We start from the raw sequence: 23,325 nt of genomic DNA on the forward strand, positions 1-23,325 counted from the left end.
CAGATGGATTTCATCAATCGAATTACTCTTCCTCGCTCTCCTCGCTCTCATCATCGCCAGAAGTCTCGCCGGCTCCACCGAACCCGTTCGAGGCGGGCATGGTACCACCGCCGCCTTCGAATTGAGCAAGCTGCTTCTGAATGTTGTCAATCGCCATCTGCTGTTCCTCCTTACCCATGGGCTTGTGCTTCTTGCGCTTGGCAGCTCCATTCCCACCAGCGCGCTTGTTGACACGCTCGGGCTCGAACTCGTCATCCTCATCGACCAGCTCATCAGGTGATGGGCCGCGAGCGGCCTTGTTCGGGTTGCCGAAAATGCTGCGTACATACTGGAGAAGCATGTACTGCACATCGTTGGGGAGGTCGTCAATCTCAAGCTCCATCTCCTCCTGCTCAGCATACTTCTTGCAGTTGGTGGTGATGATACGAGTGAGCTCCTCGACCTGGGCAACAGACATGTTGCCGACGGCCTCTGAAATCTCCTGCTTCTCCTCGTATGAGACGATCTTGACCTTCTTCGCTTTGGGCTTGGGCGGTGCTGCCTTTTGCTTGGGAGCTGCCGTGCCTCCGCTCTTCTTGTGCGCTGTCTTCGCAGCCTTGGCCTTTTTGGCTTTGGGAGCCTTGTGAAGGCCGGCAAGAGCATTCTGCATGTCCACGAGTTGCTTTTGGAGAGCGGCAATCGTTTGAGCGTTGGGGGCAGGAGCTTCCTCCTCCTCATCCTCCTCGTCTTCGTCGTCCCCACTCTCATCTTCATCGACAGATGAGTTGCCATTCTGAGTCGACCTCATGCTCTTCTCCCACTTCTCCTTTCCTCTCCACAAGGCTTCAAACTCACGCTGAAGCGAGATGCCCATGTCCCTCACCACATTACCCGTGGGGTTGAACGCAAGGCAGTTTTGGATCATGAGGTCGAAATCCCTCTTAACTTCCGACGCCTTCGCGTACTGGCCTTGCTTCAGCTTCTGGGTCATGGTGCCCAGGTCCATTGGGTGCTTCACAACTTGGCGATAGTGCGGAATGTTGAGGGCGACTGGGTCCACGGGCGTGAGGAATACCGTATTGCAATGGGAGTATCGCCCGCTACGAATCTCCTTGAGGGCGAAATCACAAAACTTCAATTCTAGCTGATGCTCCTTTCTCTTCGGCTTCGCGTAGGTGAGTTCTTTGGCGGGTGGAGGCTTGATCGCGCGAGCTGGACGATTCGCGGTGGATTCCCGTCGGATCTGTGGTACTCCATCTGACTGCAGAGCAAAAGGTGCGGCTGCAGCAGGTGGTGCCGGAGCTCGTGCTTCTCTGCGCGGGGGTGCTGCAGGCTTTGGAGATGCCTTCTTTGGAGCCTGCGTTCTCTGCGGAGGCGCCACGCTGGCACTGGGCACGGATTCCATCATTTTCCTAAAATATGCTTCCATTGCCGCACCAGCTTGGGTCACTGCGTGATGAGGGCCGTTGAAGGTTTGGGTGTTGTAGATGATGAGATTGAAGTCATCGGCAAACTCCTGCACTGTGTGATATTTGCCGGACTTGAGCTTCTGCTCCATGGTGTTGAGGTCCATGGGGTTCTTGATGATGTCCGGGTAGGAAGGAATGCCGAGAGCTACATGATCGACGGGATTTAGAAACGCAGCAGAGTTCTTGGTCTTCTTCAGATTCTTCATCTTGTCTTGGAGGAAGTTTTTCTGATGTTGCGTCATGGGTGATTTGCTGTAGGTTGGGGCTGCGGATACATTTGATGCAGCTGATGGAGCAGCTGATGGAGCAGCAGCAGTCGGATTGATAGGTGGGGCAGCTGTGGGTTGTGCTGGCATTGTTACTCCTCCAGCGGGCGGTTTTGAATCAGCTGGAGCAGGCTGGGCTGGAGTTGTAGTCGCCTTGGATTCGATCGTTGGTGCAGCTGTGGTGGGTTCGCCAGTTTGTGTGGTCAATGTTTCAGCAGCGTCTGGAAGTCCACTCGACGCTTCTGTTGGTTGCTCGACTGACGCCACCGCATCTGGCTTTACCTCCGGCGCGGAAAGATCTTGAGCGTCTTTGGCAGGCGCGTCTGCGGCAGGCGCATCAGCTGGCTGCTGCGCTGATTCAGCCTGAGACCCGTTCGTCAGGGCGACTGCAGACATCTCGGCAGACATTTCCTCTTGCGCAAGGTCACCTCCAACCTTGCTACGCTTCGCAGCCGGCTCGTCCTCCTCTCCGTCGTCCTCCCGCTGCCGCACCAAGCTGGGTTCCGATAATGAGGCTGCAGGCGCAGGCGCAGGCGCAGACTCTGCTGTTAGTGAAGGTGCTGTCGACAATTTCGTTTCAAGCTGCGCATCCTCTTTTGGCAAGGCATCAGACTCTGTCATTTCGACATCAACATTGGCCTCGGAGGATCCAAGAGGCTCGTCTGGAGGGGGAGTGGGATGTGAGGTTGGCGCTTCTTTGGGAATGAAATCTGAGACGGCAGCTATACCTGGCGCAACATCCTCAACAGGTTTTGACACGTGCTGCGACTGCGACTGCGACTCACCCGCCACGGCAGGGTCGAGTGGCATGTCGACTTTTGGTAAAGTCGCATTCTCCTCAAACGCATCAACATTTTGAACACCGTCGCTTGCCATGGCTTGTTCGTGGTCGCTGGTGGCCGCGTTAGTGATGGAACGATTGATGTTGTTGTTGTCGTTGTCGTTGTTGTTGAAGTGATGAACGCGCAAAGTATGTGAAGATTAAAAGACATTTGTTGTGATTCAAGCGACAAGAAGAAGTAACCAGGCAACGATGGAAGCGACGTGTGAAGGGACAGGACAACATACCCATTGGTGACGGGAGCTTCACTTTGCAGTGAAGTATGCGCCGGGTCTGTCTGCGCGACTTCGGAAGCCATGGCGGCGGAGGTGCAAGTATATTTAGGTGGCCAGTGCACGTGATATCGCGCGCGCGTCAAATGTTTGCGCCAGTTGCGATGATTATGCGCGACCGATTTGATGAACACTCGAGTATTTGTACTCCAAGACAAAGTATCGTAACGCGTTGGATAAATGCGCACGTGTTTTTGATGAGTCAAGGTCAGGTGAGATGGCCGGTTGCGAATGCGGTCGAAATGCGCGGAATTGTGGCCGAGTGGATTTCGCGAGAGGGAAGGGACGCAAGAAGTTGAGATCAGAAAGATAATAGAAAAGCAGGAGCCACCGACATTTTAGAGTTTGACTAGCCTATTTTAGCTTTAGCGCAGCCCGCCGGCCTGGGCACCCTCCTCCTCTCACCTCGATAATTATCGGGAATCACCACCAGGCAGTAGGATTATGAGACCAAAGAATGGCTGTCTCTTTCATGAGGTGGAAGGAGCTGGCGGCGGCAATGGGGATGCGGCGGCGGGAACGATGGAAGAGGCCGGGTGTATGGCTAGGGAGGGGCGGCTAAGGTAGCCATTGCTGCCACCTGGACTCTGCAAGAAATGAGGTCAGGGCAAACCATCGTGGAATAGATACCTTGGAAGTGCATGTCCCCAACGTGAAGCCGTAGTGTCGTGCCAACTCTTTGAGTCGAAAGTGCACGCGTCAGTCAGTGTCAAAGATCTGACTGCGACGCTTCTCCAAGTCCAAGTCCAACARTATCCGACGTCCGATCAAATGTGTTGATGAATAGGAGCGAAGATCCGGTCTATCATTCCTGGCTGTATTGTATGTACAAGAAGATGATGCTGCATGACCAAAGCATCCAGTATGCTTGGCTCGCCATAATTTTGTATCTTTGAGATGAGAGAGGGTGTTGAGTGCAGGTCTGTTCTCCTCCGTCGGTAAGCTCATGGATTGGATGATTCGTAAGGTACTTCCTGACCTACCCTGAAAAAAGTGTCCGTGCTGCAGCCTCTCAAAAATTTCCACCCAGAACATCATCGCCGCACCGAAAACACCCGCATCCGCAGCTAGGACCTGCTGCAAAAATGAGCTCGACCAAACGATCCCGACAGCGGCCAGCAGACGCCCATGTTGCATCACCGCCGCCTGCCTCGAAACGCCTGAAATCATCTCACGTGCCAGAGGCGTCAACACCTCAAGCACGGTCCGGCGCTGCTTCTGCTTCTGGTCTCGCATTCCTGGTCGATGAGGACGCCCGCAAAGGCAAGAAGCTCAATGCTCGCCTCACGAATGGCGCGGTACAATCCAAGTCCACGCGAGTCGACGAATCTCACGCCGCCGTGCAGCCCGCCAATGCCGACTCCGACTATGATACCTCAGATGAAGACGCACCTGCACCTGCACATGCCGCCGAGGCAGACATAATCTCGCTGTCCAGTAACAGCGATTCGAGCGATGCGGAGGAGGAAGCGGACGATGGACCAGCGCAGCCGCTGGCGAATGGACATGCCGCCTCCCACAATCCGGACATGGAAATGACTGATGCTGCAGATGCAACTTTTGGAGATCTTCTGCAAGCTCGACACCCCGATCCCATTGATGTGCAAAAGGCTTTGCAGGTCTCAGACCCCAATGGTCGCAGCCTAGTCCCCACATCTGATTCTCACAACCGCACAGCCGTAACATCTTCCAGTTTGGGTGTTGTATTGGCACAAGCGCTCAAAACTAAAGACAAGGACCTCCTGGAAGACTGCTTCCGCGTAAACGACCTGGGGAGCATCCGTGCAACAATCCAACGACAACAGTCACATCAAGTGGCCACTCTTCTGGAATGCATAGCAGAGCGCATACACAAACGACCCGGACGGACTGGCAAGCTGATGGCTTGGGTGCAATGGTCACTGGTCACTCACGGAGGATACCTGGCAAACCAGCCAGAGCTGATGAAGAAGCTCAAGTCATTGGGCACGGTGGTGCGCGAACGTGCGAATGGACTGCAGCCTCTTCTTCAGCTCAAGGGAAAGCTCGATTTCTTGGGTGCGCAACTGGAGCTGAGAAAGGGCCTACAAGCCGCATCACAGGCTGCGAACGCGGATGATCTGGATGATGAGGAGAATGTGCTTTATGTGGAAGGTCAAGGGCAAGATTGGTCCGACAGTGATGAGGAGGAGGAGAATGGGAACGCAGCAACACGGCGGTCAGGCAAGACTTTGCGGATCAAGGAAACTGAAGACGAGAGCTCTGCCAATGACGATGACCTTGCGAATGGGCACACAACGAATGGTGCGGTGAACGGTCTGGACGACGACAGCGAAGAGGACACGACCGACGAGGAAGATGAGGCCGGTATGCTCGATGTTGAAGCAGAAGAGCAATCTGGTGAAGAGGAGAGCTCCAACGACGAGGCCGACTCCGACGCGCCATCCGACGAGGACGAGGAGGATTCCGACGCCGAGGAGAGCGATGAGCCTGAAGCTGTGAGACAGCCAAAGCTCAGCACACTCAATCGGAAACGATGATTCGTAACAGAGGGATTCATATCACAGGCGTCGTGGGTTGGGAAAGGTCGATTTCTGTACGTTTGAAGGTCTGTCTGTGTGAAATGTAACTATCTGCCGGCGAGTTGGTTATAAAAACGGGTTGCTCACATGCACTGCGATTGACATAGAGGATGAGCGATAAGAATCTTACAGCGTGGCGCTATTGAACTTTGGCATTGCTCTCACTTCTCCTCTACCATCGACACAACTAAAGCCAGGAGAGTAGTCTCAGGAGGGGAACAAAGAAGACAAGGAGGCGGAACAAAGCAGACAAAGGCCGTGACACGGTCTCAATGGAAGCCAAGTCACATGGACCTTTGTTCTCTCAAAGGTACATGTATGAGAACAAGCCCATGGTCTCACTTTGACAAACTTTCTCAACATTTCATTCTAGCTATCCCTCATCATCACTGCAGGCAGTGAACCTCCACCATGACTCCATCCAACTCCAACTCCACCCCCAGAGCCGAGCGAGAAACCCGTCAGCCCCAACGGCCAGCAACAAACGAAGATGAAGACTTCGAGGAAGTAGACCTCGCATTCACGGAAGAAGAGCTAACCAACACCAACAGTTCTCAACTCTTACAAGAAGCCCGCCGATCCGAGCCAGAACCTCGCCAACCAGAGCGAACAACCTCTCAATCCCATCACCCTTCAACAACAAACAATCCCAATGATCTCGAAGAAGTCGACCTCGCATTCACAGAACAGGAGCTCCCGCGCAAGAACTCGTTTGACTTTGTCATTGACGAAAAGGCACGTGATGACGCTATTCATGAGTTTTTGCATGGCAAGCCTGACCCTCCCAAAGTAGCTGCTCCACCGCCTGTTCTCTTGAGAAATGCGGGCAGTCAGTATGGGCATGAGTCGGGAGAAGACGTAGAAATGACGGACTTTTCGAGGGAGCGGGATTTGGAGGCTGGTCTTGGTGATAGGTCGCCTGCGAAGGATAATTCGAGTTGTGTGAGTATGTAACTCTTTTTCGAGTAAATCTACAGTATTCATGTCAAATCATATTAGACGGTCCTTCAACTCTCATCGATAATGCTCATGTAGTAAGGACCATGTATATTTTTTAGCGTCTTTGGTTCGGCAAGACGGAGTGACGTTGCCGATGATCTTCATCACCTAAATCCTGCGACCCAGACCTTTGCAACCCCGCGAGTCGTGTGCTCATCATCACTAGCTAGTACATACAGAGTGCGCCCGCCGCGGACGGAGAGGAGGTTTCCTGGCAGGCGACCGCGATCGCTACGGTGAAAAACCGTGGCTGGTACTTATTCTTCCCATTTCCATCTTGGATATTCATCACCAGCAGCAGCATCCAAGTGCGAACGCCTACCCGGAAAAGCTGGAGTTTTTACCTTGACGTCGCGGAACCGGGCCCAAGGATTCAATCGGGTGGGGGAGTTTAGAGAAAAAGCAGGTCGTCATGACGCTGCATTTGAGCTTACCCGGCGCGCATCGAAGTAATCAGCAGCAGGAGGAGCTACGAGAAGCGCGCCGGCTTCTTAAGGAGAGGATTCGTAATGACTGGGAATACCCAACTCTTCCGGCTTGGCGGTCAAGCGGGGCGGAGCGGAGAGGACCTCAAACTGCTGCTGCTGCTGTCGACGAGGAGGAGAAGATTGCGGGGTTCAGGTTCCATGCGCCGAGTGCTGCCGGTACAGGAGCAGGTGGGGGACATGTGCTGGGACTCGATTTCGATCCTGTGGAATGGCGGGAACGAGAAGAGGCTTCGGAAACGGATGGAGAGAGCAGCGCCACGAGTACCACCACCACCGGCACATCATCCAAACGCAAGAGCAAGGAGAGCAATAATGCATATCGATTCGAAGGTCCGGACAGCGTGGCGGCGCAGTTGACAGAACGCCGTCTGGCGCGAAAACGAAAACGACACGAGGCGTTGCGGGAGGAAATGCAGTGGAACAAAGGCTTGGAATTATTCATCACCAGACGAGATAAATGGTGTTGCGCGCGTCCTGCACCGGATGTTCAATTCGCAGAGTTGAAATCTTCGGGAACCTCAACTACAACAACAACAACCACCCCTTCAGTGGTGGTGGAGACATCTTCAATAACATCCTCCTCCAGTCCACGAACATCCACCTCATCCACATCCCAAATCTCCTCGACGCCCGCAACCAGTCCCGACACCAGGATCATAACAACAGCACCCACCACCACCAACTCCTCCCCACCACCACAAGAAATTCTCATCCCCATCGCACCAGCATTACTCCCCAACCATCCCATCCGAASACGCATCTCCACCACAATGTACCCCGAAATCTACAGCAAAATCATCCTGCAATCCCGCACTCCCTCGGTCCCGATCAATCTCTCCACCCTCGTCAAAGCGCTTGTGCAAGGGTGGAAAGATGACGGCGAGTGGCCCCCAAAAGCAGGACCCGTGGAACCGAGTGTAGGGGGGCGGAAAAAAGGCAGTGAAGGTGGTTTGAAAAAGGGCCTGAAGAAGGTGCTTCGCGTTACGGGCGTGCTGGATGATTCGGGGAAGAAGGATGGAGAGGGCTAACATCATGCACACTACTACGATTGTAGGGAAATGAGATGAAAAATGGTATCAGTCAGTCATTCAATCAATCATGCGCCTCAGCAACATGGTTTTGGAACATTAGGCAGATTGATCTCTCTCTATCTACAACAGCTTCTTCGCCCTTCCCTCCTCTTTACAAAGACTCATCCATCTATCCTCTTTCGCTTCCTTCTCTTCCCTTCCTTCTCTTCTAATAATGGTCACATCATAGCGTAATCTATACGCATTAAATCGTTAAACTTTCGTAGCTCGCTCGCTCGCTCGCTCACACACACACAGTACTGTACAAAAAGGGGGATATATAAAATAATGAACGAGTGTTCTCAAGCAGACAAGCAAGCAGAAAAGACATTCAAGGAGAAGGCGGTGTATCCGCACGTGTGAAGATCGCCCGATGGCTCTGATGCCGGTGAGGGAAAGTCGGGAGAGCCTGGTGAGACATGGGGGGTAAAGCCTCATCGGGATCGAAATCATAGTAAACATTGATGGTATGCGCGGATGTCGATGATTTCCCGGTATTACTTCTTGTAACGGGAGAGTCGTGGCGACGGATCGTGCGTTTGGATGTGATTGTCCCGACAGAAGAAGGCACGCGAGGAGGGCCCGAAGGGGGCAAGGAAGCGGGGGCGGATCGGCCGGGGGTGGGAGGGAAGGATTGGAGTTGGAGTTCGAGTTCGTGGTCTCGCTGATCTTGCTCCGAGGGGTGCACGGTGCTGGATGTCAAGGGGGAGACTTTGATCGAGCTTTTGGAACCCGAATCTTTCTTCAATTTGAGCGGTGGAGGGGGTTTGCTTTTCTTCCTTTTGGCGCCGGAAAAGAGGCTGCTCATGGGAGATACGGGTGGAGGGGTTGTTCCCGGTGGTAAGTCTTCAAGCTCGAGTCCAAGAACCTTTACTGCTTTCATACTCTTCCCATCGGCGTTCTTCCGGTGCGGCTTTCGGAAAAGCTCTTCTGCCAACATGTCGTCCATGTCGGAGAAGTCGGAGTTTGGAGCGTCATCCGCTTCGTCCGCGGTCGATGAAGCGCCTGCAGTCTCGAAAGATAGATCCGGGGTGCCTGGAGGCTCACTGATCTGCGTCAATCGTTTGGGCTGTTGGGCAACCAGTCGATCATATTTGGGTTCAGCTTCGGTGCCGCTATCGTAGGGAAGAGAGGATGTCCGGGGTAACGGTGATCTAACCCGCWGAGGGTCAGTCTCGCTTCTGGAGGAGTAGGTCTTGATTGGCGGTGGCCGATTTGAACGGTACAATGAGTGGATGTCTGGTGTCGAGCGACCTGAAGCTAGTCGGCTGCCTGAATCCATGGACGGCGCAAACGAGCTTTTACGAGACATGGGGATGGAATTGTCGGAGTCTCTTCTGGGACCACTTGCCTGAGCAACAAGTACCGCAATGGCATCTTCTCTCTGGCACTCAAGCGACTTCAACTTTGCAAAGCAAATGTCAATTGATGAGCTGACAGCCGCAAGTGACAGTTGCTCGTGGAGCATATCACCAGAGGCAGGTCCAGACTTTTGGCTGTTCATGTTCGCAACAATGGCACTGCTGAGTTGCACTCGCTGTGCTCGTAGAGAGGTATGCCTGGCGTACAATGCCTCGCACTGCTTCGAAAGCTCTGCTAGGGTCCGCACTGGATCCGAAATGCCATCATGCCCACGATGTAATGGTGCGGAGAAGAGTGACGCCACTTCGGGTCGGGGAGTCTGGGTTTGCTCGAAGAAACTGGCATTCCAGGTCGGCACTTCCACATTGCTGAATGCCGCCACATTTGCTCTGGCCGTCGCAAGAGCGCTTTGCCCGGAGGAGACCGGTCGTGGCTGGTCTACATGGGAGATGCTTTTTGCACTGGTTGTTGTGGCAGCTCGCGCGGTCGCTGGTCGCATTGGAGCAGGAGGGTAGGGTTCCGGGGTTGTTGTTAAAGGGTATGCCTCTGGAGCCGCAGCGCGCCTGTTCATGCGGGAAGTGAGAGAAGGGAGATCTGCCCGGACTCCTATGCTGGTGTTTGGTGGATCTTGAAGACGTGCTGTGTGTGCAGTATCAAATTCCTGGCTGGACCCCACTGGCTTTACAGGAAAACTCTTGGATGCTCGTAAACGTCCTCCGTGCGGCGCAACATTGAGCTCGCGAACTTTCAACGCTGCACTGAGTGGGACAATCGACTGTTTTAATGCCACCGAAGCCCGGACAGCCGAGCCGTCCTGCGACAGGGACAACGAATTCATGGTCGCATTTGATATTGACTCGGTAGAGTCTTCTCTCGTGTGTCGCGAAGATTTTGGTGGAGACAAGGGCTCTGACTCGTTATTCTGCTCCTCTAGAATGGCAATGCGAAGATTCGGCCTGGGTTTGGTCCTCATGAAGATGGTTCCTGGCTGGTTATCCTCCGCATCCAGGGTCGACGGTATGTCGAGTCCAAGTCCAATGGCGGGTGTGGTTACAGTCCCTGGCAGACGCGCCGGTCCATCGTGGCATTTCCCATGTGCGGCCATATCAAAGGCAGTAGATGTGTCGCAAGCTTTGCTAGACTGGACGAGGACGCTATCGAAACCGTTGCGGTGATTGTGGTTCGTAGAAGCTCGGGCCTGATCAACACCACTTTGCGCGGTGTTCAGCCCTGATTGCACCCCGGCAGCATCCGAAAGTTGCTTATCTTCTTGCACGGTGCGCAGAGCTGGTTGCTCAGGTGGACTGACTTGCCGACCATCGTTGAGCGAGGAGGTGGCAAAGTTTGTCAGGACATGCGGTGGGCAATGGGGGTCCCGAGAACTAGCGCCTCGGCCGTTGTCCTCGGATGATGATCTTCGGCGGTAGGATCCGCAAGCAGAGGAATTTCGCAGACTTGCCCGACTCGCCCTCCGATTGACGAGAGACACCGGCGATGCTGGCGGCGTGGGCTCTACGGTGGGAAATAGGCGATAGTATGACCTCCGCGGTTTGCCGTGGTCTTTGGAATTACAGCTGCTGGAGCTGTTGGTGCTGGATCGATTGGTGGTGGAAGGTGACGCCGACCGTTCCCCCACGCGAGCCATGTTGGTGCGACAACGTGGAAGCACTATGGAAGCGTGATGAAGGAAGGGCAAGGCGGCAGGATTATTGGCCCTCAGCTCTCAGATCCGGGTCGCGGTGGTTTGATTATTACTATGCGGATCGCTGGCAAAAGAGTTCCAGTTCGGTTTTCCTGTCCGGCGAGCTCGCGATGATGAATGGACCTTCTGGTATTAATATGATCGGACGGCCTGGGGTCGACATGTCACCAGATTGCGAACAAAAGGTGTTTCATCCGTGGCATTTGACAGTGGAGGCAGTGTTGCAGGTAGACAGGGGCGACTCGATATCTTAAACGCTGGTTGCCATCAGCTAATGCAGACGCCTCCCTTGCTAATGGGCCTCGCCTCCGGACGGACATGAACGACGATCGTGCTGGAGTAGGGTCTTCGGCAGCATGGTACAGCTAAGGTACTGGCCCCTGGGGCGTACCTTACCTCTACTTTCTTTGGGCCCCAACACATTTGATCTAGAATGAATTTACCTTTGACGGCATGCAGGTTATTAGACAGCCCTACCTAACTTACCCTTTCGTTCCGTCAACGCCGTCCAGCTACATCAACAATTGTCTATCATCTCCACGATGCTTCGTATGGAACGATCCGGTCTCCATCGACCACCTGGTCGGGTCGACTCGTGGGTCCGCGGGGCCTGTCGGTGTTTGCGACACTACCATCGTTTGAGACTGTGTCGCGTCCCCTGCTCGCGATCTTCTCGGCTGGGCTGTTTGCTCCGCGAAACACCACGCCAGAGGTAGGACCTCCGACCAATACGGGCTTTGCCAATGCTCCCGTTGCGATGGCAAAACCATACAACTGAAGCATCCTTCCCGATTTCGTGCTACTCAACACTTGCCTTATCTCTGCACCAATCATCAGCTGACGAAAAATCTCGGCTGCATTTCATGGGGTGCACATGTTGGCCGGCTTGTTCGGTTTCTGATTGGCGTCGAGAATCGCCATGGATCCCAGGCATATTTCGACTCCAGCCCTTGACTGCCGCTACTTCTAAAGGTCTAGCAATGTTAAGTTACAGGCGCTATGAATAGTAGCGGTCCATTGGTCGCCCACCACCATGGCAACTGGACCAGCTCTATCGCAGGATCGAAATACATTCATGACTTCGCTTCGGAGTTCGGGCGATTGGGGTGAATCGGCACGTCGACTCCGATACTCTGCCTCCTCAGTCACAGGACATTATCTGACCTCAGACCTTCACATGTTGTTTTCATGTGCAGAACAGAACATTCGCACACGCAGAACATCTCGTCACTTGTGGTGGGTTGAAGTCATCTCTCGTTTCGCAAAGAAAAGCATCTCCAAGTTTCATCTCGACTCGCCTAGAGACCTCACTCAAGTTCTTCCGTTTGCAAGTTTCACAACGAACCACGACATCAAAAAAGTACTCTTGACGATGAAGTTGTCTAGATCTCACACCCCATCTGCACTCCTGGTCATGGACTCTAGCATCGCGATGGGACCACTTACAGATGACGAGTCAGAAGACGAAAACAACCGATACCAAGGTAGCAACGGACGCAACACGATCGCACCAGACCGGGTCTCTCAACCATCTGCAAAGAAGACGACCACGAAGGTTTGTTGGTTCTGGTATCACAAGGGATCGTGCGTCAAGAGCAACAGTGAATGTAAGTTCCTCCACGAACTCGACCCGAGTCGCCAGCAGATTCTTGCCTGGCACCCATCCCATCCTCAAGAAGGTTGCGGACTCGCCTTGTGTCCTATGAAGGATGGTCGCAAGAAGGTAGGTCCCAGCACAGCGTCGCAGACACTTCCGAAATTCGAGCAGGGCAATCAGAAACGTAAATTCCAACCCCGACATCCAGATGCTCCTGCGCCTGAGAAAAAGGCCAAGATGATGGATTACGACGATGAGGGTACAGAAGAAGAGACTCCCAAGACAGATGGCGCTGGTGCTACATGTTTCTTCTGGTAGTGAGTTCACTATCCATCCCTCTGTCCTCGATTTGCAAACACGTGCTGACAATCTCCACAGTCACGGTAATTGTGCCAGGGATCCGTGCCCTCGCAAGCATGAGCTTGTAGCATCGATGATGGTAAGTTTTTTGATGATTGCTTAGTTCTGGACTTGACTCACGTGGCATAATCTTACCTTAGGTCCAACCTCCTCCGGGATATGTTCACAAAAACGAGTGTTCCTTGGAGTGGTGTCCCGGCGATGCCCCGAACATTTCAAACACCAAGCTCGTGTCGGGTAATGAGGGGAGCCGTGGTGGAGAAGGGTCTGATTGGCACCTGGAAGGGTTTGAGTGATGGTTGCGCCAGGACGTCTTGCGCATCTGAGCTCCGTGGGGCTGGGCTGATCGTTGAACTGAGCATCATCATCATGGCCGGGCAGTGAACATGGCGCTACCATGCATCTTGAGGAAACTCTTTTCTGTTGTCAATCTCCTGTACGACCACTGGGCTTTTCAATATCACATGTCTTGAAATTACGTTGCTGATACGGTCTCCTCTGCAGCATCCTCCTTGACTTTCGAGCCACTCGGCGGATCTGTATTCAGAGTCGCCTGGACGTTCGTAATTGGCGGATTGACACCCCGACTGGGAGCTGTAGCATTCAACCTCTGATCCAAGGCTTTCAACGCGAGCGCTCTTCTCCTCTCAGCATCGGCGCGCCGTCCACCTCCACCGCCTCTACCATTCATGATGTTCGGCAGACCAGCTTCCGAGCGAGAAGCTGCGTTCTCATTCCCAGCGTTGATGTTTTCCTCTGAAAAGGGCGTGCATAGACGGAGCTCGACGAGAGTGTTGTAGATTGCATCGCAGATTGGTGCGAGGAGCGGATGGACTGCATCGGGAAAGAAAGCGACAAATGCGAATGTATCACTCGCATCGCCCTTCATGATCGTTGCCTCGCCTCCAGTAGCAGCGCTTGATATCTCGGATATCCTGAAAAATCGCAGGTATACCCAGGAAGTAGTGAAGCCAAACAAGCTCAACCACAGAGCTGTGTCTGTTCCCAAAAGAGGTCCGGAGAGCATGTTTGCGATGACGAAAGCCGCAGGAAAGTGCTTGATTCTCATCCGAATCAGACCTTTGAAGAGAGAGACCGTATGTTCAGGCTGAGAAGAATGAGTACGAGGCATACACCGTTTATCCACCATATCAAGGATAGCTTCACTCACCACCAACTGCTTGAGGCAAACAAGAAAGCCAGCCTCCAATGCTACAAGACCATTGATCGGTGTCGGGCTGAAGATGGCAGTTAGGACATGGCCTGCTCTACACTGCTTGAAGCAAACTTACAACTCGGGAGGAGGCGTGAGCGCATGCCATAAGGCGTATATGAGGAAGGTCATTACAGACGGCAGAAGCGTGACGAATATTACAAACTTGCCAAACTCTTTGGTCCCCAATGCACGCTCCAGATATCGTCCTCCATAGAATACAACCACTGCACTGATGCAAATGGAAACAATGTTATTCTCCACCACAGCTCCTGTAAGCGCTGTCCACGGATATCGTATGCTTTTCGTTGGGATGAGAACGAGGTATGGAATAGCCCACCTCGGGCTGGACAGGTAATCGGCGGTAGTCGGTGCGGTGGAGGCTGTACTGTTGCGCCAGTTATTCGTCCGCAACACCGCGTTGAGGGCGGAGAGTGACACCAGCACGAGCAGCAGCCCGCGAGTGAGCGGCGGCGGCAAGGCGATGCGTGGCATCGGGACTCGCCGTAATCGTAGGCAGAGATTGAAGGGAGGGTGGTGTTGTTAAAAGAAGACGCAGTGTATCGTACATATCGATCGTGTGATGCGCGATCTACCTCCAGGCTCCTGCTCCCCTAGCTCGAAGCAAGGTACGCGAGCCACGCACTTCCAACCATACATACCTTATTGCCTTTGAAGACCTTCGACTTGCTACCCCCGTGGATCGCGGGTTACATGATCAACACGCGTACTCACTGTACATACTGCTGTGCATTCGTTGTACACCCACAACACGAGTGTGAATGTATCGCACCGTTGCCATCTCATCGTCCAAAAAACACGACCCTGCCGTGCCGAATTAGGTTTCGAGAACTACCAGACTCTCGGGCTGCGCCATCGTCTGCGACTCCACATCATTGCCCACTTTGCCATCACCACGGTGGATTCCGCAGTGCTACATCTTCAATCCGCTCTGGTCCGAGTCGCGTTCGACCTCTTCGAAACGGCCCCGGGATTGATGCCACGACGCGCCTAGCCAGCTAGCACCATCCAACACCATGTCGCCCGAGGCGGCCCTCCGCAGCGATCATGTCAATCTCCTGATTCACCGCTATCTCCAGGAAGCTGGCTTCGAGAACGCTGCCAAAGCTCTACACGTCGACTGGCAACGACCCTCTGAATATCGTGACCCACAAAACCTTCCATTCGCGCATACCCTACACCGCAACGAGCTCGTGTCCGTCATTCAAGCTGGACTTCACTACGATGATTTGCGCGCTCGCGTCAGCAAGACCAATCGCAAATTCCAATGGACAAACAGCGCAGAGTGCGTAGATGGATATGGGGAGAATGCAGCGGGCTCGCGACCCTCCTCCAGTGGACGTCGAAAGGGCCCAGCGCCGGTCGTTCGTACATCTGATGACTTCCCCACTCCGATGCCTAAGCGTCAACGTAGGRGCGAGGGCAGTGATTCTCACGTCAACGGCGAGCGTGAAGCTGCAGATGTCGATGCGGCCGATGCAGACGGCGAGGTAGACGCTGAAGGGGAGGAGGATACAGAGATGGCATCTCCCGCGGTGACATGGGAGCCTGAGGCTGTTCCAGTGGAGAGGTACGATAGTGTCATGACGCAGACTGAATTCAAGGCACTTCCAAAGACGAGCACGCTGTCTTGGACGATTGATAAGCCTGGCGTCAAGCTTCTTGAAGGCACGTGGAACTTGGGACCGGAGCCCAGGCATGCATGCACTCTCCTGGTTGTTGGAGATTCGCTATGTCGAACTTATGAAATTCCGGATTCTTCGGATGATCCGCTGCAGGTGAGCTGCCAGAACTTCAACAATGTCCTTTCTTCGTGAGCGCAAAACGCTAACAACGTTTAGATTAAAGCTTTAGACGATCCGATGCTTTCGGACGACTCTGACATCACAGCAGTGGCCTGGCACCCTAATGGTGAGGCCGCAAGCTTCGCACTCGACACGTCCGTCAAGGACGGTGAACAAACACAGAGGAATTTTCCTTCTCTTGTTGAGCGCAGTCTCGATGGAAGCAGTGCCATCTTCCTCCTGGCACCACCAATGCTCGAGCCTGCACCTGGAATCCTAACGCTCCGCTACAATCCAAATGGGGAGTATTTGCTTGCTACACAGACCAACACGAAGCGAGGACTTTTACAAGTGTGGAAAACTGCTCGTACACAAGGTTTAGAAGTTCAGACGGTCCATGAGCCCATCGCTTGGCGAATCTTTGAGAGTCCAATACACGATGTCACGTGGTCAGGACTTGATAGCTTCGCCGTCTGTGGGGATGCGGGATCATCCCTCCTATACCAGATCGACAGCAGTCAGCAACAAGCGAGTGAGGCGGAGATGACAGGAAGCCTCGATATGCGCGGTTTGATATCTCTCAACTCTAGCATACTTTCCTCCGAACATTCCTGGCACCACATCCTTGTTGACCAYAGGCAAAAGGTTGCGGCTTTCGCATCCTCGGATGCCAGGAAGATTGTACTCACGTCAAGAGTTCACAGTCCGGAGACGTCGCCAGAAACAGATTTCACAATCAGTTTGCCAGGAGATGTGGCCGCACTTGACTTCCAACCAGCGCCGACCGCCGCCAATGACGACGCTGCGGAAGCCGATACTCAGTCTCCAAGTCTGCTAGCTGTTGCTCTCGAAGAAGGACCGTGCCACATCTACATCGCTAGCCRGCAGGCGGATGGAAGTATCTCATGTACAGAAGGACCATCGGTGTCATTGGCGGAAGGCCCAGTATTAACACTTGCATGGTCTACCAGAGGAGACTATCTTGCGATTGGCAATGCAGATGTGGTGCAGATCTGGCACGTCAACTCATTGAAGCGCGTGGATGGAGCAGCAAATCTCAGCCCGGATGCGTACGTGACTTGGAGACCGGCATCAGAGGTCAGCGAACATGATAATGAGCAGCATGATGATAACAAGGTGCTATATGCGCCGAGTCTGAGCTGGAGCTCGGATGACAGCTTGGCGTTCACAGCCGACAAGCAGGTATGTCTATTATGAAGCTCATTCGTGGTAACGTACTATACTAATTGCCTAATAGATCGCGATCTTGCGCTTCAAAGTACAGCAGCCCGAAACGAATGGTCAAAGCAGTCCTCAGCGTTGAGCGTATGGTTCAGAATCTGAAGAAACCTCCGCAGTGTTGATGGGCTTGATTCCCAGGCAACCACACCAAATCAGAATAGCGCCATGACAGCCTACGCTCAGCATCTTAAGCTGCAACAGACGAAGCCAATACGCGAACGCCACCGATCTCGGAGTCATAGCCAGGCATGGTGACGTGAAGTGCCGTCAAATATAGAATGGTCGCTGGATTACCTATTCCCATAATATATGTGTGGTGCAGCAGCCAGTCTTGAAAAGACGCCTCGAGGATCTTCGCACCAGCACGGCATGCAGAGCGGCATGAACTCATCGTCCAAATCCTCTGCCAACGCGGAAATCTGGAAGTCGCGACAGACGAATCGCTTCAATTTCGGAGAACCATCTGCCGGGATTGAGAACGTGCGAAAGGACCGCGTCACTGCAGACCGTCACGTCAATCATTGTTGGTTACATGATGCGAAAGGACTCACTCAATCTATACGCCGCTCTGAGTTCCTGCCAGCAATCTTCCATCTGCGCTCTTCCGATTCTAGACTTGTCGTTGAGAATGTTTGAAGTTGCATCCGGCGCCAGTTGGATGTCCAATTCATCGAGATGTGGGAGAATCGCTCGGAAGTCGAGGTGGTCAGCAAAAGGCAGTATGGCTGTATACGAGAATGAGCGGAGAGACGACCATGACACCGCATGTCGTTCCCGCGCGGCGAAGCAGTTCATAATTGACAGTACCAAGGATGGAGGGCCACGTTCGAAGTACTCGTACGTACTGTACGCCCTCAAGAAAGACCCTTCCTAAGCGTTCGTCAGGGAAATCGCATTCTGCGCACAGTCTCGTCGTTGGATGGACACTCACGTTCAATGCAAGATGCGACCAAGGTTTCAACATCAGAATGCTGTTTGCCGCAATTCTGTTCAAGCTCCGATCGGGAGGCATACTTTGCGACCTGACAGCTGCATCAAAAGTCTGCTCTGTACTCCGCGCACTCGAAGGAATCTCGCATCTCAATTCGAGAAGGTGGTAGTCCATCTCCTCAAAAGCCCATTCAGTGGATAGATCAATAGTGCATTCCGTCAGACGGGCCAGTTCTGCCGGTGGCGCCAGAATGACGATACGACTCGCGTTGGTAACACGCAGCAAAGTCTGCCAAAAGCGAGCAACATCTAGATTAACATTATCTTGCGAGGGTGGAGGCCGATCTTGCTCCTCGAGCTTCCTGATAGATAGAACCACGCTCTGAACATTCAAAGCATTTTTCCGAACAAAATTCAAAAAGTTCTTCTCATCTTTAATTCCCTTTGTTGGATCATCCAGTGACCGCGTGAATCTGAAGAGCAGAGGGAGTGTAATCCTCCGCCAGCTTCGCGAGACTGAGGAGATGTCTTTCAAGACATGGATGTTTGACCATGTGAGCTCCAAGCTTGGTTCCTGTCTTGACTTGGTTATGGAAGGGGGCTTGTTGTCGAGAAGCGCAAAGATTGAAAGTAGTAGTTCCTCTGGGAGATGGCTGATGAGGGGTGGGATTGACATGATTATTTCTCATATGACTGGATTTTGGAGGTAGGTGAATGATAGAGAGGATGGGGGGCGGCCGTGTGGAGACGCTGTCCCACCACTTTGTGGAAGGTACAATATAGCTTCGAACCACGCCAAAGAAAACATCAGCTTCGTGGGCGAGAAGTTTCCCATCTCGTCATGCTCCCGCAATCGAAGCATTAAAGTATCCTGCTCCTGCACAGTCCCTTTACAATACAACAAACGTCTCATTGTTAGACTGTCTATCCTCCGTTTGAGCGCCTGCATGCCTAGGATGACGAAGGCGTAACATGAGGATAAAAGTAGCACAAAGATAGCAGCACTCTGCACCTACGTCTACGTAACCGTCTTTGGCACCAATATGCCAGGTCGACAATTCTCGCGACATTTGCGTTACGCTTGATGGCGTGTCTGTATGAAGATTACTGCGGCCTTTTAGCTTCTAACAGAACGCAGTTGTCGATGCAGCCCGCTCCTGCTTCAATAGCTAATGACATGCTATCTGCGATACATGTATGGATCTCCTTCCAACTCTGGTACTCGGATAGCCATGTGGTCCGCCTCGGCCGGCAACACCCTGCCATCAGCCTCATGAAGTCCGTTGCCCTCTGCTTCTTGCAGCTGCCGCTTCTGTGGTTCGCTGTCTGATTGGGAATACTGCTCTGGCACATTGTGAGCGCTCGTATCCGCAGTCACCCTTTGGCTCTCAGTCTTGCTTTTCCCCCTTCTCGAGACGACAAACCAGGCGCCGACTCCAAGGAAAATCAATGCGACCACCCCGCCGACCGTACCACCTGCTATCGCTCCGACGTTGCTCTTACCACCTTGGTCTCTCTCATCCGAAGTGGAACCTGCGCTGCCGGTTATAACAACAACAGTCGTCTGTCCATTCGAAGTCACCAAAAGAGCTGTTAGCATTGACCCTCCACACTTATAGAATCAGTGTGTCTTACCGTAGAGAACCTCACAGGAGGCGTCGTCGTGACCGTAACCGTTAGAGCAGGCAAACCCTGCAGCCCGGAACTAGGATCCAAGATAGCTGGCGTCGTGACACTCTGCGAAGGGATCTGATCTGGCCTGATCAAAATATCCCAAGGCCCCGAGAGCGTGAAGTTGTCCTGACAGTCCACCGCTGCGCCATTTCCGGTACGATCGCATGCCCACTCAGTGCCCCTTCCACAGCGGTAAGTCAGATCCGACTGCCCTGAAAGCACACGGGCACAGTCCGTAGCACCAGTACATCGCACGTCCTTCCAACTCTGATCAGTGCAGCCTTTCCTCCAAATACCACCAGTGGCGCTAAAGCACATGTTGTTCTGCAGGCAGAGATCGGTCTTGGCGCAACATGATACTGTGATGTTTCCAGTTGGGTCGCATGGTATCATACGGTCCGCAACAGTGCCATCCGGCCAGTAGCATTGTGAGGTGTCTTGGGCAGCAGTCCAGGGATAGTAGAGTGTGAGGTACATGAGAGTCATGTGCAACGTGAAAAATCGCGACATTGTGAAGTAAAGATGTAAATGGTTCTAGTGCATGGCGATGCTGGATACTTGTCTCTTGAGCAATCACCGCCAGCCTTCCTTGAGGGATCTCAGAAGCGGCTGAGAGATGATGCAGCATGCATGCGAGAGTCGCCACGAGAACGCGCAGCAGGGTTCATCGCAAGCATTCATTCCATCTTTCACTGGTCGAAGGATCCAAGGCGCATGCGAATCGTGGGTATTTCTTGCACCTTCTAGCCTCGTAATTGGGCAAGACGAACGCAGTTATGTGTGAGAGGCCGCTTCTGGTGAGATGCTGTGCTACATGAGGAATTGACCGGTGAGAGATGCCCAGTCCCAAGAGTATTCGCTTGGCAGGGCGGAGTGATCTCATGGAAGGTAATGCGATCCTGTACTCCTACTGAGCTGTTGTTCGTGGCGAGCTTGGCTRCATTCTTCGCGGTCCAGCGCTGGTCACACATATGCAATAGCGGATTTTGCTCACATGCCTATTTCTTGAAGCAGCATATCAGACGCTGAGCAGGTCTATACAACACCTACGACACATGTAGACAGAAGTTGACGTAGTTGACCGGCCCTGCCTTGTGGCAGCAGAATGGGAGGTCGCGGCTCGCCTACGAGAAGATTGCTTGGCTCAAGATCTCGGCACGGCGTCTTCTTACATCAAAAGTTTTGAATGATCAGAAGTCCGCTCTCGCTGTAACCTTTCAAGGATTGATTCGCTGTCAACGTAGGCGCGCCAGGATGCTCTAGAGGACTCCGTAGGTCTGAAGACAATGAGATGCAAAGAGACATCATAGTGTCGAAAGTCTGTATGATGATCTTTCTCCGTCAGTGCGTTTCCGGGTCGCTGTGAGAAGTGAATCAGTGTGGGCGATGATTGATAAACGTTGTGGTCCTCGCAATGTTCCACTCGGTATTCGTGCGATATTATGAAAAAATACTGCAGCGTGGACTAGTGTTACACCTGTATCGTGCTATAAGACTTTATTCGAACCCCGGTCCCTGTAAAGTACAGTTTTCGACGCCAGCGTGACACCACAACACCAAATCTCGCTTTGGCTAGCTTAGCGGCCCTCTAATGCCCGTGCCTGGCAAGATTATGGTGGGATTACGATCTACGGCCTTACTTCCTGCCGATGAGTGAACCCAGAGCAAGTTTCGTTTTGTAGTTTTGACCGTCGTTCAACTTCTTGTCTAACATCCTTTTCAGTTTGATCGTCGAGGCAAGCGCCTCACTAGCGCCATTTCAAGTGAATCTTTCCTAAGAGACAGTCACGACGAACCGCATTCACAAAAGAGTTTCGTCATATGATCAATCCGCACCTCGTCGTAACGGAAACTGGTTCGGTACTTGTATTTTGTCCACCGCTGTCGCTCACCATCGCAAGTCACTTTTTGCTCAAGTTCATGGATAAAGTGCCCTCTCGACAACTTCAGCATCGCCTTCCCGTTGCACACCCATGCTTCACACGCATTGCATGCCCACATAATTCGTTGTTGCAGCAAAATTATTGTTCGCGTATGCCACCCCAGCCCGGTCGCATCTCAGCCTGAATGTCTCCTCCGCCGATATCGCACCTCCAACTTTCAGACAAGCATACACCCTTGCACTCCATATATCGCYATCATCCGCAAGCACCATCTCTTCGATTTTTATTAGCAGCAACATGCTCCAGTTACGTTCACTCCCTTCGACCATGTGTCGCACAATTTCCCGTACCGCCAATGTCTCCCAAAGTCCTCGCTCCCTATGCCTCATCAACCCAACAAGGCGTCCACTTTCCACATCACCAAAAATCACCAGCCTCGCAGCAAGAATACCAGCAGGAACATGGGATACAGTAAGCCCTCCCATCTCAATAAACCCAAAGCACCAAAGCAAGCTAATCAATCCACCCTCTCCCTCACAGCACATGCACGTAGTAGAACCGGATAAATTCCCCCTAGACGCCGCAGCAAAATACACCCCAAAAGCCCACACTCTAGCCCAAGCAAGCACCTTCCTAAACCAACTCGGAATCAAAAACATGGTCATTGTCCAACCCTCCATCTACGGCAACGATAACTCCTGTACCCTGGACGGATTAAAGAATCTCGGACCCAAACACGGCCGAGCAGTCATCCAATTCGATCCCGCAGTGACCTCCAAGCAGCAACTTCAGGAATGGCATGAGATGGGCGTTCGAGGCGTACGAATTAACTTCAAAAGCGTCGGTGCGGAACCCACGGCTGCGGAATTGGAGAGTACTTTGCGTGAGTATGCTGATGCGGTGCGATCCTTTGGTTGGCCGTTGGAATTGTACATTGCGTTGGAGAATGTACCGATGCTGGAGAGTTTTGTCGATGGTTTGGGAGTGAAGATTATTGTGGTGAGTATAATAATAATACTAAGAAGGGCATACAGGTCATCTCACTGACTCTTCTCCTTCTTCGTCTGCAGGATCACCTGGGCCATCCAACCGCCAAGTCGCTCTCCGATGCGCAGTCTGCTCATGATATTGCGGGGTTCTCTTCATTGTAAGTGATCTGTTTGCTCCATATCCGGTTCCTATTCATGGTTGAGCCATCGCTAATACTAATGCCTCGCTTCAGACTCAATCTCTTAAAGCAAGGCAATACTTGGGTAAAGATGAGTGCGACCTATAGACTATCATCAGATCCCTCGAACAAGGTACCCCCTCTTACTTTCCATCTCTCGAAGAACAAGCCTAAAAAGTTCAGGTCATTGAGTCTCTATGTAAAGAGACCCTCCGCGCGAGACCAGACCGAATTGTGTTCGCCACAGATTGGCCGCATACACGCTTTGACAACATCGATGTGAGCCAGTACCTGGAAAAAGTGCTAGATTGGATCGACGAGGAGGGAGTAAGTCCGCATCAAGTTCTGGTGAAGAATGCCGAGGAGCTTTTCAATTGCGAGTGAGACGTTCAAGTTGGTGGAGACCGGTGTGATTTTGATATGTGCTTTCGGCTTTCATTCGAT

General features: G+C 52.8%; 12 protein-coding genes; 7 read left to right on the forward strand and 5 right to left on the reverse strand.

Annotated features, from left to right (window-relative positions):
- Positions 1-22: 22 nt before the first annotated feature.
- Positions 23-2,853, reverse strand: RCC_10131 (uncharacterized protein; the record flags this gene model as incomplete). XM_023775362.1 has 2 exons in its annotated part: positions 23-2,606; positions 2,783-2,853. 2 exons carry the CDS (start codon positions 2,851-2,853, stop codon positions 23-25), a joined length of 2,655 nt encoding a protein of 884 aa, XP_023631130.1.
- Positions 2,854-3,912: 1,059 nt separating this feature from the next.
- RCC_10132 (uncharacterized protein) lies at positions 3,913-5,346 on the forward strand (the record flags this gene model as incomplete). The annotated part of the gene is made up of 1 exon (XM_023775363.1): positions 3,913-5,346. The coding sequence occupies one exon, from the start codon at positions 3,913-3,915 to the stop codon at positions 5,344-5,346; it is 1,434 nt and encodes a 477-aa protein (XP_023631131.1).
- Positions 5,347-5,799: 453 nt separating this feature from the next.
- RCC_10133 (uncharacterized protein) lies at positions 5,800-6,342 on the forward strand (the record flags this gene model as incomplete). Its single annotated transcript, XM_023775364.1, has 1 exon — positions 5,800-6,342. One exon carries the CDS (start codon positions 5,800-5,802, stop codon positions 6,340-6,342), a length of 543 nt encoding a protein of 180 aa, XP_023631132.1.
- Positions 6,343-6,799: 457 nt separating this feature from the next.
- On the forward strand, positions 6,800-7,903 carry RCC_10134 (uncharacterized protein; the record flags this gene model as incomplete). The annotated part of the gene is made up of 1 exon (XM_023775365.1): positions 6,800-7,903. One exon carries the CDS (start codon positions 6,800-6,802, stop codon positions 7,901-7,903), a length of 1,104 nt encoding a protein of 367 aa, XP_023631133.1.
- Positions 7,904-8,276: 373 nt separating this feature from the next.
- Positions 8,277-10,952, reverse strand: RCC_10135 (uncharacterized protein; the record flags this gene model as incomplete). The annotated part of the gene is made up of 1 exon (XM_023775366.1): positions 8,277-10,952. The coding sequence occupies one exon, from the start codon at positions 10,950-10,952 to the stop codon at positions 8,277-8,279; it is 2,676 nt and encodes an 891-aa protein (XP_023631134.1).
- Positions 10,953-12,042: 1,090 nt separating this feature from the next.
- Positions 12,043-13,262, forward strand: RCC_10136 (uncharacterized protein; the record flags this gene model as incomplete). XM_023775367.1 has 3 exons in its annotated part: positions 12,043-12,923; positions 12,985-13,045; positions 13,107-13,262. The coding sequence occupies 3 exons, from the start codon at positions 12,043-12,045 to the stop codon at positions 13,260-13,262; spliced, it is 1,098 nt and encodes a 365-aa protein (XP_023631135.1).
- Positions 13,263-13,441: 179 nt separating this feature from the next.
- Positions 13,442-14,674, reverse strand: RCC_10137 (related to rhomboid family protein; the record flags this gene model as incomplete). XM_023775368.1 has 3 exons in its annotated part: positions 13,442-14,074; positions 14,138-14,204; positions 14,259-14,674. The coding sequence occupies 3 exons, from the start codon at positions 14,672-14,674 to the stop codon at positions 13,442-13,444; spliced, it is 1,116 nt and encodes a 371-aa protein (XP_023631136.1).
- A 542-nt stretch (positions 14,675-15,216) lies between these two features.
- RCC_10138 (uncharacterized protein) lies at positions 15,217-17,308 on the forward strand (the record flags this gene model as incomplete). XM_023775369.1 has 3 exons in its annotated part: positions 15,217-15,978; positions 16,042-17,187; positions 17,243-17,308. 3 exons carry the CDS (start codon positions 15,217-15,219, stop codon positions 17,306-17,308), a joined length of 1,974 nt encoding a protein of 657 aa, XP_023631137.1.
- A 446-nt stretch (positions 17,309-17,754) lies between these two features.
- Positions 17,755-18,832, reverse strand: RCC_10140 (uncharacterized protein; the record flags this gene model as incomplete). XM_023775370.1 has 2 exons in its annotated part: positions 17,755-18,096; positions 18,158-18,832. The coding sequence occupies 2 exons, from the start codon at positions 18,830-18,832 to the stop codon at positions 17,755-17,757; spliced, it is 1,017 nt and encodes a 338-aa protein (XP_023631138.1).
- On the forward strand, positions 17,855-18,358 carry RCC_10139 (uncharacterized protein; the record flags this gene model as incomplete). XM_023775371.1 has 2 exons in its annotated part: positions 17,855-18,063; positions 18,112-18,358. 2 exons carry the CDS (start codon positions 17,855-17,857, stop codon positions 18,356-18,358), a joined length of 456 nt encoding a protein of 151 aa, XP_023631139.1.
- Positions 18,833-19,336: 504 nt separating the features above from the next.
- On the reverse strand, positions 19,337-20,340 carry RCC_10141 (uncharacterized protein; the record flags this gene model as incomplete). XM_023775372.1 has 2 exons in its annotated part: positions 19,337-19,720; positions 19,792-20,340. 2 exons carry the CDS (start codon positions 20,338-20,340, stop codon positions 19,337-19,339), a joined length of 933 nt encoding a protein of 310 aa, XP_023631140.1.
- Positions 20,341-22,256: 1,916 nt separating this feature from the next.
- On the forward strand, positions 22,257-23,265 carry RCC_10142 (related to TIM barrel metal-dependent hydrolase; the record flags this gene model as incomplete). XM_023775373.1 has 4 exons in its annotated part: positions 22,257-22,712; positions 22,784-22,860; positions 22,936-23,014; positions 23,065-23,265. The coding sequence occupies 4 exons, from the start codon at positions 22,257-22,259 to the stop codon at positions 23,263-23,265; spliced, it is 813 nt and encodes a 270-aa protein (XP_023631141.1).
- Positions 23,266-23,325: the final 60 nt, after the last annotated feature.

This window comes from Ramularia collo-cygni, assembly GCF_900074925.1.
Source record: "Ramularia collo-cygni strain URUG2 genome assembly, contig: RCC_scaffold21, whole genome shotgun sequence".
Taxonomy (NCBI): Eukaryota; Fungi; Ascomycota; class Dothideomycetes; order Mycosphaerellales; family Mycosphaerellaceae; genus Ramularia; species Ramularia collo-cygni.